Consider the following 15758-nt stretch of genomic DNA (forward strand, 5'->3'; position numbering starts at 1 on the left):
AGTGAAAGATCTTGTGCCAGCAACTCTTATCTAAATCTTCAACTTCTGTCAGATCAGCTAATATGAAAATGAACCGAACAAAACATAATACTTCAGATCGTCTGTCTTGTCATTTCTCTATTCACACTTTGTGATTCGCTTCCTGCATATAGCCGCTCATGCGAACTTGTGTTTTGAATAGTCAAATAGTTAACAGTGCAAAACAGTAAATTAGCCAGGAAATACGGTTCTCCCATGCAAAGACTCTCTGCAGCCATGCAAATGAACAAGAGTTTGAGGACTACAGTACAGAAATTACCTGTGATTCCCCCAGATACCAGACACTGTATGCTGTACAGCACAGTAATACAGAAAACAAATGATTAGTGATTCTGCTTAAAACATTGCAAAGACAATTAGCCATTGGTGAAAGAAAATTAAACTTAATTCAAGACATACTCTATAAATATCCCATAAAATTTTGCTTTTCAAGTAGATTTATTTAGTTTTAAGCATGTAAAAAAAAAAAAGAAAAAAAAAGGCAAAAGCACTGACTGAAAAATAGCACTGATTAAATGACATTTTACGATGTGACATTTCCGTATGAATGTCCTTAAAGCTCCACTTTCCACAGGATTGGGGAAACACCCTCTGATATCCGACCTCTTTTATCAGGACGTTTGGAATGGATCTGAATTGTGGTGGAATTGCCCATGACCTCATATTGCCATAGTGATGCCTTTGATTCCTGTTGTTACAATAGAACCTCCCATGAACAGGTAATACTCATTCTGCATACATTTTTGTACTGTTTAACATTCTTCTATTTAGTATAAACAGGCTCAAGGGCATTCACACCAACAGCAGTAAAATCAATTGAGGTTGCCACATCACTTCACTGTTGGTTGCTAGTAGCTTCCTAATTGCCTGCAGTATCCTACCATTAGGTGAGCTTCATTACTGTCTGCACTGCCATCAGTAGTTCATGCATCACGTCGCTGCTCATTTGCATGAAACTAAATTAAGTTGTTACAAAACTGGTCTCTTTTCTAATATTAACAGGCAAAAAGAATACAAGTCCAGAGATTGGTAAACAGCAGATTTTAGTGTGATTCAGCCATTCCAAAAAATGTAGTCCTCCACGGAGCCAGATAAAGGAATGCACACATTCTGTTCTGGGTGATGACTTACCATCACCCCTTATCATTTGTTTTATTTTAGCTAGTCACTATTTAGACACCTACATTTTTTTGCTAACCACATTCTAAACTTCTCTTAACACATTCTGCAAAAATCTGTCTGGAGGCAGTGAAGTAGAAACTGGGTAACTAAAACTGAGACAAGACTCAAAGCACATTTTGACCCACACATTCTTGTCAATGTAATTGTGAGATTATGTGACAGAATAGTTAGCCCTTTCACACGTACAAGCACAAGTGTGAGTACACTAGGCTGGGTTTAGAGGCGTGCAATCAAACTAGTGTGATCTGCAATTGTACTTCTGTTTTCCAACAAAGAGGGACTGAAGAGGTTGTCATAATGAACCGGCTGCTCAAATAGTCTTTTCAGCATAACAATATCTTATTTTTATGTTACAAACTGTGATGAGGAGGAGAGCGTGGCCGGGCCATGATGGAGCATGGCCGGCACATAATCAGCTGATCAGCGGGAGAGCGAGATAAGGGGAAGCCAGAGACACCGCTTCGAGAGAGATAGATGCACGTGACCGCGTTGCGTGTGTGTCTGTGTCCTTATGTTTTATGTTGTTTTAAGTTAATTTATATCATTAAAGTTTATGTTTATTGTTCAGCCAATTCCTGCCTCTTCCTTGCCTGTCCTTTAACTCTTACAGTGGTGCCGAAACCCGGGATGGAGGAGGGATGCACTGTCACGGAGTCCTTGCCGCTGCCATCCGCCAGGGGAGGAGGAGCGGTTTCATCCACCGGGGCGGGAGGACTAGCTGCCGTCCACAAGGGGAGGAGCAAGCTGGTGTAATGGGAGCTAGCTGGTAGATAGCTGTGCAGTGTGTAAACCTCACTCTCCTGACCTCAAGAGGTGCACTAGCAACTAGAGGCTATAGCCTTTAGTCTCCTTGTTATCAAATCTGCCTCCCACACCGGAGACACCAGTTCGAGTCCCGTTCGGAGCGGGGCGAGCAGGGCCAGTTACACTGGTGTCCAGCAGAGAGCGGAGGAGCGGTTGAGGACCGGGCGACAGTGCATCCGGGAGCCAGAGAGCAAGGTCTCTCTCTCCTCTTTCTCGCTGTGTGTCTCCGCACGCCCTTTCCCTCTCCCCACGCCTCCCCTCATCGCTCCCCCCAGGTTCAGAGGAAGTGGGGTGGGCCACCTGCTGACAGAACGGCCGGAAGGGCAGCATCTCCCCACCGGAGATGGGGGGGGGAGTTAGTCAGACCAGTGGCGCCCTGGCCTGAATCAGGCAGGGGAGGAGCGTGGCCGGCCATGATGGAGTAGGGCCGGCGCCGAATCAGCTGATCAGCGGGAGAGCGAGATGAGGGGCAGCTGGAGACACCGGTTCTAGAGAGAGAGACGCACGCAGCCGCATTGCATGTGTATCTGTGTCCTTATATTTTATGTTGTTTTAAGTTAATTTATATCATTAAAATTTATGCTTATAGTTTAGCCAGTTCCAGCCTCCTCCTTGCCCATCCATTAACTGTTCCACAAACATTCAAACAATCACTGAATTAAAGATTAAAGCCATTACCTCCGGAGCTGACTGCTTTGATGCAGCGATGCGGCCATGTTTTCTGACAAATAATCTATAAAGTAGTTAGTTCAATCACTCCCTCTCCCATTCAGTCCGTCACTCATTCTTACCACTTCCAGTGCCACAAATGAGGACAGGTTTGATTTTGAGAACTTTCTATGCTTAATGCACGCAGAATACCATGCTGCATTGCAATGTAAACAATATGGTTGCCCGCATAGCCAAAGCATCACGGTCACAATCGCATCTTATCTATCATAATCAATCATTATAAACATCTAAAAATCACATTATAGGTTTAATAATATATAATCTATCCTCCAGTTCATCTACAGTTATGTATAAAGTGAGATTTCTTTTAATTACAGCGTGCTTTAAAGAACTCATTCTGGGGGATCCGTCAGTACAGGAGAAACTCACGTGCAAAAAGGTTCATTAATTCAGACAGACTTTTAACAAAGTATGCCATTTCTACGACACGCATTGCCAAACGAAACTGCATTTTGTGAAAATAAAAAAAACTCCAAACTCACGCCATTGGTTGAGCCAATGTTGCCGTTTCGGGCTGGTCGGGATTCTCAAAGAAAGCAATTTTCTGATAGCGCCACAGAGTGCATGAGAGAAGCTCATTCAGCCTTAGAGAATATGAGGTTAAAATCGATTGCGAGTTCAATCAAAATATGCAAATGTATCTTTTCACAGTTTTTCAGTTTGATATTGTATAACAACCTTTATGAATATCTGTCAGAAAAGGTGCTAGAAAAGGTGTCTTTCCTATTATCTCATCAAATAGAAATAGGTGATGGGAAGGTGTGTTGGATGGAGATGTTCTTATATACAAGTAACTGCATTGTCTCTAAACCTGCATGTAGAAAACAGACTCCTGAAGGAAACCCCAGGGAGCCGTTCAGAGGTGGAGGAACATCATGGCCTCCCACTTTGGGAGGAAACAGGCTTCCTTTCCTCCTCTTAATTCGATGGACAATAGACTGCTTATGTGCTGGGCCAGCCAGGGAAATAGGCAGGGCAAGGATCAACAGGGACATCCCAATCAATGGAGACCGTCCTTGCCTTGTACTTTGTAAAAGTTTTATTTATGCCTTGCATACAGTGGCCCCAAAAAGCACTTAAGCCACACATTAAAAAAAATGTATTTGCATTATTTAATAAATATCTAACCAAATGGCAATCATTTTAAAAATAATACTTACAATAAATACATTATATTGTTAAATATTAAGATAAAAACAATTTGAACACTGGTGGTCAAACTCAGTGGAATATGTAAAAGGTTGAGTTGATTAACTATATGTGGTTACTCTGCTAGGACACTTGAGGGGAATTGAATTTGTACATCCACTAAAAATCCTTTTGACACCAGTTGGCTAAAAGTAATTGCAAACATGTCTCAGAAAAGTTAAGAAAAGGTCTTATTTGTTTGAGATGACACTTTTAATATTTTGTTATCTAATGTAATGAAATTGATACATTTTTAATTCAGACTCTTAGGTCTCCAAAGACTTAGGTTGTTTGAGCAGTTTTGCAGAACAGCCTCTTTCCTAATGGGTAGGACTCGAGGGACATGAAAACTGGGCATAGAAGAGAATAAATTAAATGTAGGTGGGAGGATTTGAGTGCAGCTGCCACATTACCTCCAAATGAATGGAAAAAGTGTCTATGGGATAAAGAGCCATTTGAATAAACAGAGAGGGAACACAGTGACTCACTCTGCCTAAGGCCAAGGAGAGATGAAGGAAAGAAAGAGAAAGAGGGAAAGCTTGAGCCAAAACCCAAACTCACAAATCTCACAATCTATAGTAAACAATAGATGACTTGTTGCAATCAACTGCTTTGCACAGTGAAGGGAAAAGTAATAGTTTTTGATCAGTGTTTCCATTTAGGTCCAAATAAGGTCTTCTACAGAATAGCGTAAAAACAGATCCTGTAAGCAAGTCCCCTTCTAAGGCATGTTTTGCAACAGTTAAAGGCATTCATCTTCATGAGGAAAACAAAACTAAAGCTTGAGGACCAAACTGTAATTGCAATGCTCTGTTCTAAGTGTTTTGTACAAAACATGATTTCTGATGTAGTGATGTACTACAAATGCTTCCTGGGAAAAACCCTTTCCCAATGAACTTTTTAAAGCTGACCCTGGCCATTGCCAGTAGCATGGAAATCTGATAAATGAATAACTTCACAGCCTGACAAAATCTCAGCTGTTTGGTTCTAATGCAGATTAGAGATAAGGAGGGTTGTGAAATGGCTGGCCTGTTTCTTGTCCCAATAGGGTTGAAATAGGGTCTAGACATTTTGTGTCAGAATAGGCCATAAATGCATCAAAATTTTCCATTATGAGCTAAATTCATGTAAACTCTGATACGATGGCCCAGATGAGGTTGCACAGCAATACGCTGATAATTTTATATGTTTGTTAAAAAAAATATATGTGTGCTGATTGTTTTTTGCTTAAACCGTTTATGCCGTACACCAGTACATTTACATTTTACATTTATGCATTTGGCAGACACATTTATCCAAAGTGAATTACAGTGCATTAATTACAGGGATAATTCCCCTGGAGCAACCTGTAGTTAAGTGCCTTGCTCAAGGACACAATGGTGGTGGCCGTGGGGATCAAACCAGCAACCTTCTGATTAACAGTTATGTGCTTCAGCCCACTACACCACCACCACTCCAGTAAATGAAAAGCGTTTAAGGCTTTTAAATGACCTTGCATGTTGTTGGCTTATTAAGCATAATCGGTGTAAGAATGTGCATGTAAACATGCTCAATGCTTTGGACTCTTTTAATATACAGTATGTGTAGTTTTATACCCATCTAACTTTTCCATGACTCACGTATCAGTTCACAAATCAGTACCTTGCAGTGATTTTTTGCAGGGAGAAATTCTGACCCTGGGCTAAAAATTGCCATATACCACGGTACGGTCTGCATTCATTGCATAACTGTGTTTTCAATGCATGTGAGAGTTACAGAAGCATTAATGGCAGCTTAGCGTGTCAAAGACTGGAGACAGTGGCATTAAAGGAAATCCTCACTCTATTGAAATGATCAACTATCATATAAAGAGCTTGTGAGGTTTTAAAATGTTGTAAAGGATCTTTGATGTCTAAGTGAATTGAAGCTCTCTCTGACCCAAAGGTAAACCCAACTCTGGAATAATCATTTGCACACCAAATTTCCTAATGTAAACTGCAATAGACCAAGACTTACACTCTGTAATCTGGTAAACCTAATACAACAACTCTAAATCTGAGGGCGTGTTTGCTTCTTAAAAACTTATTAACTTTCATTCTTGCTGTTCAAAAGTGGTAGTGCATACAACATCACAACGTATTGGGTGGTGCTTACCTTCTGATCCACAATTGAGCATGCAATCTGTTTGACGTAAGCCAAGTCTGCAGTCTGGGGTAGAAGCACTGACTCTCTAGTCAGACCAATCTGTATGATAAAAGAGACACCGGCTGATGCCGTGGGTGTGGATGGGATAACCAAAGCTCCTCCGGACCCTGGGGCCACCCCCATGTCCACTGGTGGGAACCCAGGGGTTACAGGGACAGAGACCGGTGTCCCTTGCTGAATCACCACTGACCCAAGTGGGGACGGCCCACCCGGGGGGAAGAAGACTTGGGACATTGGTCCTGGAGACATGAAGGGACTGACGTTGGCCATGCTGGAGTCAAAGATAGCCCAGAGAGAGGTAAAACTAAGTTGTGTGAGGTAACAACACACCTACACACATCAATACACACACTCACTCATCAATAGTGGCTGTACCTGTTGAGTGTCCCTTGTCCTTTATAGCTGAAACAAAATGGATCCCTTTCCAGGAAGCGGCTCTTCTTTCTTTTTGCCTCTCTTTCACGGAAAGCTACTCTACGTGGCTTACATTCCAGAGAAGGAGCAGGTGAGAAAGGCAGATAAGTAAAGTTTGGCTTTCAAACTGAGAGCGTCTCGCCCCCTCCTTCTCAACCTCCTCCTCCCGCTTCCTGTTCTCGCAGGACTCCAAAGAAGCTTTAAAGAGGAAAACGTCCAAACTTGAAAGAAACACAGTGAAGGTAAGAATGAAACCGTGACAAAGGAGAAAAAGTTGAACCAAAATCTTTCCAAGATGGCTTCAAAGAACAGATAACAAGCCGGAGAAGGAGAGAGCTCCTGGTTAGGCTTGCTTTGCAAGTCAGGCTGTGTTTCAGTTTATTGTCGGTGCTGAGCAGTGTCTGATGTGTCTCAGTTAGAAAACTACAAAAGACACTCCCTCCTCCCCCTGCCTCCACCTCCCTACTATCTGAACCTCCCAGATGCCAGGAGGAAGTGGTGTGACTGACAGCTCTCTTGCCCAATCAGAAATGTAAAGGAAAAGCTCTGAGATCATACTCAATTTCTGTCTCCTCCCACATACCCCTACCTCCCTCTCTCTCTCTCTCTCTCTCTCTCTCTCTCTCTCTCTCTCTTTGTGTAACAGTTTGCCTTGTTAACTAACCCCCACCCTGGAACAATTTTGTCATCCTCTTTTTGCCTGGGCCCCACACTTATGCTCCTTTCCCAGTCCCTTCTCTCTCTCTCTCTCTCCCCAATCTGTATCTTAATGTCCCACATGATAAATACATTCCTGACCTGTGGTGTGTGAACACGCCTACACGTTCAGCCCATATGTTGTCCTGAAGCCAGCCAAACGTAAAGAAACAAGGTGGACGTTTTGCATTGTTTCCTGTTGAATGGATGAAGGGAGTGTCTGCTCACAAACAACAGATATATAAAACATTGCACTAAATGCAAATATTTGAGAGCTAAAAGCCAATAACTAAATTAAATGGGTTTGTTGACTGAAGTGATTAGATTTTTCATATTTATTTTTCCTGCAAAATTAGAGATTTATTTTTATATTTACACTGAGGGCTAATGGAATAAATGTTTTATGAAAAAAAAAACAACTGAAATACAAAACTCAACTTCAGCCAGTTTTAAAGGCTCATATCATACATTTTTAACATTTCAATAAACAGTCATAATTTCATTTTAACTGACCTCTTACTTACCTTTACTATTAAAGGGAATTTTTTTGTTTGTTTTTTGCTGCTGCTGCTGTGCATTAAAGACTTATGTTAATGCCCTCTGTTATGTTTGGCTAACCAAATCACATGTGAAAGGAGTTAGGTCCAATTTTTTCGATCCTCAATCCAGGAGTACCACTACTGCTTTGCTCTCATTACACAATTTTTGGTTGGTTTTTGCTGTCGCAGACAGATTTCTGAGGTCTTTGACAAAACCCCCAGATCATAGCCAAATCGGTGCTTGCTACAGTCGGCAATGCTCATTAAGATAGAGCAGTTCAGCGACGCAATCTGAGCCAGTCTTGAGCTGTCTTGAGTTGCACATGTTGGTATAAATCAAAATATTCAATCCAAGGTCAGGGGTCTGAATGCATTCTGTTTAGGTTGGAAGGGTTGGTAAATTGGTAAAAAAATTAGAGGATGGGTTGCCATGTTGTATAAAACATTTTTGATTTCCCTCTTAATGCAATTTTCAGGAACAACTTTAGGTCAATTAGCCAGGACTGTTCAGTTGGAGGATTAGAAGAATTCCATTCTAAATGTATGTGTCTAAGGGTAATCAAAGATTGAAAGGAGAGGACGTTTTGTTTTTTTTGTTAGATAATTCAAGATAATACTGAGGCAACCCAAATATAGCTATTAGTGGGCTGTGCTCTATATTAATGTTTAGAAAGAAATATCAAAATCCTTTCAATTTAGAACATAACCAAAAGGTATGAGTAAGATTGGCTGGGGTGGAGGCACATCGATTACAATTTTTGTCAAAATCTTTAAAATATTTTGGCAATTTGGCTTTGCATAAGTGAATCCTGTGCAACCATTTAACTTGTATAAAGCCCAGATGAGCACAGGAAGAAGAAAAATGTATCTGAAATTTAGCTCTATCCCACCAGGCATCTTGAAAAACAACATTGAATTCAGTTTCCTATTCATGTCCAACTCCCGTCAATGGAGAAGGTTCATTCCTCAGAATACAGTTTTATAAATTGGATGCCAAGCCTAGAATTTTATTTGGTATTTCTAGGATATCATTCAACAGATCTTGATATTTGCATATAATGAAATAAGTGATTGTGAGGTAGAATATAATTCACTGCCACTTTCTCAAAACAAGAAAAGGTTCCTTGAAGGAACAAGTCTTAAAATATACAATACCTATATTTTTCCAATAACATTAAGCAGAGTCAAGTCTAGGTGACAAAAAAAGTGGTATATTGGTTACATATTGGTCCAGAAAGTAAAAGATTATGCAGTTTGAAATGTTTGCAAAATTGTGTCCATATTTTCAGAGTAGATAGCACAAATGTATTTGATGTACAATTTGACGCAGAGAGGGGTAAGGCTGAGAAACCACATGCAGGAAGAGAGCCTGTGTTAAAAGAGAACTTCTCTTGCTTACACCATTCTAATCCGAGGTCATTTATCCACAGAAATATTTTCTGTAGTTTGGCCACCCAATAATAACTAATAAGGTGAGGTAAACCCAGTCCACCATCTCACCTAGCTGCAATAAAGGTTGCCTTATAAATTCTTGCCGGTTCACCTCACCATATAAATGAAAACATTATCTTATCTTAAAAAGGATTTTGTTAGAAAAAATGGAAGGCACTGAAAAAGGAATAAAATTCTTGTTTATTGATTGAACTCTACCCACTATTGACAGTGGCAGATGAGACCACCTTTGTAGGTCTGACCAACTAGGGTTTCAAAGTTATTTTTATGATTGGCGTATAATGAGTTGTCAATATTAATTCCTAAGTAACGGAAACCTGAGGGGGACAGACGGAAGGGTAGTTGTCCTTGTGTGATTTGTCTGGCTGAAGAGTTAAGTGGGAAGCATTCACGTTTATAAAAATGAATTTTATAACCTGGAAATGAGCCAAAGTCATCTTATATGGCAATTGAGAGGCAATTATCTTATTAATACAAGTTATAGGATCAGTTATATAAAGTAGGAGATCATCTGCATATAAAGAGACACGATTCTCGATGCCTCTGTTTATACCTTGTAAATGTGTTTAGTTTTTCAGGGCTATTGATAAAGGTTCAGTCACCAAAGCAAATAACAGGGGAGAGAGTTGACATGTTCCACAGGAGAGTGGGAAGTATGTTGAGTGTTGGTTATTGAGTATGCTTTTTCAGCATTGAGGGAAAACACAACTTCAGGAACTGTGGATGTCGATTCATTGAAAATTATATTTAGCAAATGATGTACATTTGAAAATAGATGCCTGCTCTTAATAAAGCCTGTCTGATCTACTGAGATTTCTGAGGGAAGACATGAATCGAGTCATCTTGTTAGCGCTTTAGCTAATATTTTAACATCTGTGTTCAGAAGTCAAATTGGCCTACATGAACTGCATTCAGCCAGGGTTTTATCCTTCTTTAATATTACAGAAATAAAAGCCTGAGTTAAAGTTTGGGGGAGAGTTAGATTTTGGGCTAGATGGTTATACATAATCATAACAGAGTGAGCTGCTATGAGAATTTCTTATAAAATTATTTAGTTATTTTTGTAAATGTTTTATTATTTTTCATTGAGCTGATCCATTCACTAATTTCCTCAAGTGGTATTGGTGCTTCTAAAAGTTTTTGGAAATGTCATTTCACTTAAAAAAACATCCAAGGAGGGGTTTTTGGATAGTTATATGTATAAAGTGTAGAGAAATAGCTGTTAATATAAAGCTATTAAAATAGAATTAATTTCAGATGGGTATGTTGTGAGGTTATTTGACTGATTATAAACTCCTGTTATATGTTGCGATGTTGACTGTTGTTTTAGCTGAAAGTCCAGGAGGTGACTTGCTTTCTCACCATATTCGTAAAACTTAATATTAGTTGTTCTGCTTTACCCATGGAGATAAGATCGAGCTGAGTTCAAAGCTTAATTATTTGCTGATAGAGGTCAGATGAAGGAGCTGTAAAATATTGTTGATCAATTTCTGAGATGTCTTTGGTCAACTCTCCTTGTGTCTTCTTACACTGTTTATTGCAGATAAATTGATTTCCTATAAGCACTACAAGAAATCATTTTTCCCTCAGGACTGCTTTTAAAGTTTCCCAAAGCAGAGATGGGGTTGTTGTTCAATTTCACTGAACTGTGCTAATATACTGGAAAAAATCTGTGAAAGTACTGCTGTGTTAAGCCTCCAATATGAATTGGCAACTATGTGCAGTCTAAAGGAAAATGTAAGCAATAAGGGAGAATGGTCTGATATAACTATTGCTGGACACTCAGAGGATTGTACAGAGGGCAGTAATGCTTTATCGATAAAAAAATGATTGATTCTTGAAAAGACATGAAAGTGGGAGAAAAACGTGTATACTTTAGTATTTGGGTGCAAAAATCGCCAAGGATATAAGCAACTACAATCCTTCATAAATGATGTGAGAATTTTGGCCATCTTCATGAGTGCCATAGCTCTGTTGTTTGATTTAATTGGGCATTCATGACACAGTTCAAGTCCCCACCATAAATAAGATAATGCGTATTTAGGTTTGGAATAGAAGATGATAAGAGTTGTCATAAAATTATCATCATCAATGTTTGGAGCATAGACATTAACTAAAATAACTGGCTTTTGAAAGAGCCTACCTGTTACAATGATTTAGAATCCATTGCGATCAGACCTAATCATATTAGGTGTAAATTGAATTTTTTTGGAGATCAAAATGGCAGTTCCTCTTGATTATGAATTAAAAGATGAAAGTTAAAGACTTGTCCAACCCATGGGCACTTAAGTCTTAAATCATCACTCCTCTTTAGATGCATTGCCTAAAGGAAACCAACATCAGCTATTAGAAGTTTAAGACCCTCGACTTTTTGACCAGACCATTTAAGCCGCTTACGTTCCAAGTGATAAAGTTAAGGGGATAAAGTTAAGGGTCCATGAATTTTATTAAAATTATCCCCTCAGCCATAGGTCCTCTTGAACCTACCCAATATGAAAAAAACATTGTTCCAACGGCCTACAAACAATCTTCATGAGCTTGGAGGTCCTATGTCTGACCTTCCTGGGAAGTGAGCGGCAGGTCTTCGTAACTAATAGGTAAAACTTCCAACAACCAAAGCAACATCCAAAACTACACAAACATTCACGGGAGGAAAGTCCCCATTAAGGTGAAAAGCTAGACTGCATATGAAAATTACAAATGCATGAACTTTGCCTCCAATCACAATAATCAGGGGCACATCTGATTACATAAATTCTATGACAATAGCAAATAGTGTGTAGATCGGTCGACCTATAAGGAAACAAGTGGAAACAGTAGAAACCACATCATTGTGAATGATATATTTGAACGATATGATCTACGCACATATTAGGCATATAAATATAAGTTATTAAATATTAAATATAAGAACAATTGTTCTTTAATTGTCTTCGAAGCATGATAATATAAGTGTCCAAACTTTTCAGGTTTTACATTTTTGCTGAAAGAAACTCTCAGCCTCTGAAGGAGTGTCAAAGAAGTTGTTTTTAAGGTCAATTGTGATGCGGAGGATGAGCTAGATGTAGCAGAGTGAAAGTGATTCCTGCCTTGTGGAGTTTAGTCTTAATATCTCGAAAAGCAGCTCGCTGTTTCATCAAGCTGGCGCTAATATCCGGGAAAAACTGAATCTTTCTGCCTTTGAAAGATTCTGTCATGATGTTCTCTTGTCCTGCGTAGCACATGGTCTTTTTCCTGGAAGCGGTGGAACCAGACAATCATGGTTCGAGGATGCTCGTCTTTTGTGGGTTTGGAAGCGAGTGTTTGATGCGCTCTGTCTAACTCGATTCGGGAATACTTTGTTGCCCATAACTTTGCAGAGAACCTGTGACATATAGGTCATTGGAGAGCTTCCTTCGATACCCTCCGGTAAGCCGAGAATCCTTCAGGATCCTAGGATGCTAGAGCTGCATATTTCTTTTAGAGTGTTGTTAGCTATAATGTTAGCTCGATCAGCTGTGATCAGCTGTGATCGCTGTGGTTGGAGAGTATGGTTTCTATAGTCGAAATTTCTGGCTATGTGACTCTAAAACTGTATTAATCAACTGAGATGATCAAATAGGCACAAGTGAGTTCTCCAGTGAGGAGTCCAGGGTTGTCTTTAGCTCAGTGGCCAATCTGTCACGTTTTTTTTTTTCTTCAAATTCTTCGACAAGAGTGTAGATTGTGAGCACCTCGGCCGATGAGGCACTAACATTTTCACCTTTTGCGTGTCGTGTTTGCCTGGATATTGACATTTTCTGTCAAAGTCGATGTTAGGGTCTGCTTGTAACACCTTTTGTCTAGTTTCCAATAAACATATATGGTGCACAAAATTAGCAAAAATTGTAGGAGTGATCCTCTCGAGCATCTACCTCTTACATTGCTCAACCCGAAGTCCTCAGCGATATTGTCATGCATGCTTGATATTATTGCCACAATCTTGTAGTGTGAGCGATACAGTGACAAAAGTGAACTGCTCCAGCCATTCACACAGCCATTTGTACAGGAAAAGCCACAAATTTGATCATAAGTGTGTTTTATTGTTATAAACTAACAAGAATGAATTTTTAACAAATAAATAATTGGACTGAGCACTATACTTGACATTATACTGTTTTAGTTACTGCCAATTTATTTATTTTTTTGGCAAAACAGACAGCCAACTTCCTAATCATTATTTCTGCCATATTTTTTTCATCTCTTGTTTTTCTGACAAAAAACTCTTACTCTCTGGAAAAATTCATGATCGTTCTAATTTCCAGTGTGAAATTATGTGCAAAACTTTTTTCCACCATTGGTCCGGGATGCTTCTTGGCCAAAGATCTTCTCATTTTTGCACCTCGTCTGTGATCTGTTGTGTAGGATGTGTGCTGCTATGACAAAATGACAACAGATGACAAGAAACCTTATTGTATAAAGTAAGAAATACAGCAATTAGTTTGACAGTCCCGAAGAGTGCTGCTTAACACTACACATTTTGGAGGTCTCCCTTATTTGACAGTTCAGATCATGAATCACTCTACTAATTAGCTAATCAGTAGAATTAGGTGTGTTAGATAAAGGAGACCTTCAAAATGTGTAGTGTTAGAGGTACACCAAAATAGGTTAGGTTACTTACTCACAGGCTGTGGATCTGATATAGTTTTGAACTGGCCCATGCTTTAATAACAGCCTGCTAAGTCTACATTACATGGTGACAGGTTAAAAATACACGCTGAAATTCACTGCACAAACTGAAAACCCAATGAAATGGCTTCAAGAGTGCAGTTTTTCTTTTCTCTCCTGGTTTTATGTATTCCCTATTGAAACAGGAAATTAGGGTGGGTCATATAGAAGTGTTTACAGTATTTTTTTTTTTTTTAAAGGAGGCATTTTATTGGACAAAATGTGTATTTGTCCATGTGAGCAAGATCAGTCCTTGATATTCTTGGTCCATTTTCCTGAAAGGCAAAAGTTTTTTCCTGCTAAATGTTTTTGACAACATTAAGTGTACACTATCATGTAATTCCCTCAAATCGAAGACATGAGGGATCATGGGTTCATGGATTCATCAGAAAGTTGAGGGACTTCAGAATCAGAACAAGCCATTGTGCATCTTAGTTCAATAGATGACTTTTTGGAAAGTTTGGACTTCTGAAACCTACAGTGTTTACATTAAACTATTTATATTTCAAAATATCAAGAAAATGTGATCTCTTTATCCCTAATTATTTGGATTCTCTTTAACTCATTCTATTAGACCTTAAATAAACACATCACCAATCCAAATGAAATAAAAGAGGTCACAATTATTTTACTAGCTGCATACTCGTAAACTCTTTCTCTGACAAATTGAGATGAGACAAGAATTAAATGTCTGTACAAAACCATGTTTTTATTAAGTTGATTTTTTTTTTCATGACATACAACAAAACCTGTAAAGTAAAAAAAAAAAAAAAAAAAAAAAATCAACAAGAATAAGGAAAAAGATGTCATTTGATAGGAGCTAGAAAGCCATTCAAATATATGTATAATAAAACAAAATAAATAAAAGGCTGGTCGTTTTATCCCTTGTAGTTAGAGGATATTGTTTTAATACAGTATATAATGTACAAAATATCACACAGTGATAAATTGCTATTAAAAAATAAAAACACATCACCAAAAGTCCTTTTACCTTGGCTGTGGACTGACAATTTTTTCTTAAAATTTCCATATGATTTTCTGTTTTCTTTAGGGTTTTTCACAATCACAAGCAAGCCTTAAGCCTAGCAAAAAAGGTACTACTGTCTTACACCTTATTACCAGTAATCATGATAATATGTCTAGTAAAGAAAAGTAAATAACGTGAAAATATATTGGAAACATACATTTTGCATTGGCAGCTTGTCAAACATATAAACATGTTTGGTTTAATTCTTTTTACACCCATTCATCCTCTCTCAGTAAGGAATGTGTTTTGTCATAGTTTAAAGACTCGCACTGCATCAGAGATGTGGAAAAACTGGTGTACAAGAGACAGCAGGACTTATCTAAACACCCATGCAATTGGCAGTCTTTGGAAGAGAACTTAACGATGCAGCAATAAATGGATGCAGTGTAGCATAAAGCTAACCGTTAGTATGCAGTGCGAAGTTAACAGGAAAAAAGGTAAGCAGCAAAGGATTACAGTATTCTACTGAATGGTTATGTGTGACATTCACTGAATGGGTTAGTACCCCAAAATGAACAAGTGTTCTCAGTATTGTACAAGGAAAAAATAAAAGACATACCCATGTCCAATTAAAGGAATAGTTCACCAAAAATGTAATGTTGCATTGTTATTTAATGGTGAACTATTGGTTTAAACTCCAAGAGGTTTTGTAGATTTACAAACTTGCAAATCGAACCCGATTTTCTTACTAGACACCGCACGCCCCAAGTGGAGAGGCTCATTTTCTGTGTTGGATGGATGGAGCAACTCTATTTGGAGGTGATCTCATTAAGAACTGAAATGTCTCCATTATGCTTGAGTGATTTTATGGCCCT

The 15758-nt window shown here is 38.8% G+C and overlaps 1 protein-coding gene across 3 annotated transcripts in view; it reads right to left on the minus strand.

Moving 5' to 3' along the window:
• The window catches only part of LOC127629942 (serine/threonine-protein kinase D2-like), a 54259-nt gene extending 47215 nt beyond the window's left edge, over nucleotides 1-7044 (minus strand). Inside the window, exons 1-2 of one of the 3 annotated variants that reach the window (XM_052107264.1) lie at nucleotides 6505-7044; nucleotides 6079-6368 (exon numbers count right to left, since the gene is read on the minus strand). In XM_052107264.1, the coding sequence (XP_051963224.1) occupies nucleotides 6079-6363 (285 nt within the window). In that variant the 5' untranslated portion in view covers nucleotides 6364-6368; nucleotides 6505-7044. Of the gene's footprint in view, nucleotides 1-6078 lie in introns of all 3 variants that reach the window. The other 2 variants (XM_052107263.1, XM_052107261.1) reach the window with 2 other exon arrangements.
• Between the last annotated feature and the right edge of the window lie 8714 nt (nucleotides 7045-15758).

Source organism: Xyrauchen texanus, chromosome 36 (assembly GCF_025860055.1).
Source record: "Xyrauchen texanus isolate HMW12.3.18 chromosome 36, RBS_HiC_50CHRs, whole genome shotgun sequence".
Lineage (NCBI taxonomy): Eukaryota > Metazoa > Chordata > Actinopteri > Cypriniformes > Catostomidae > Xyrauchen > Xyrauchen texanus.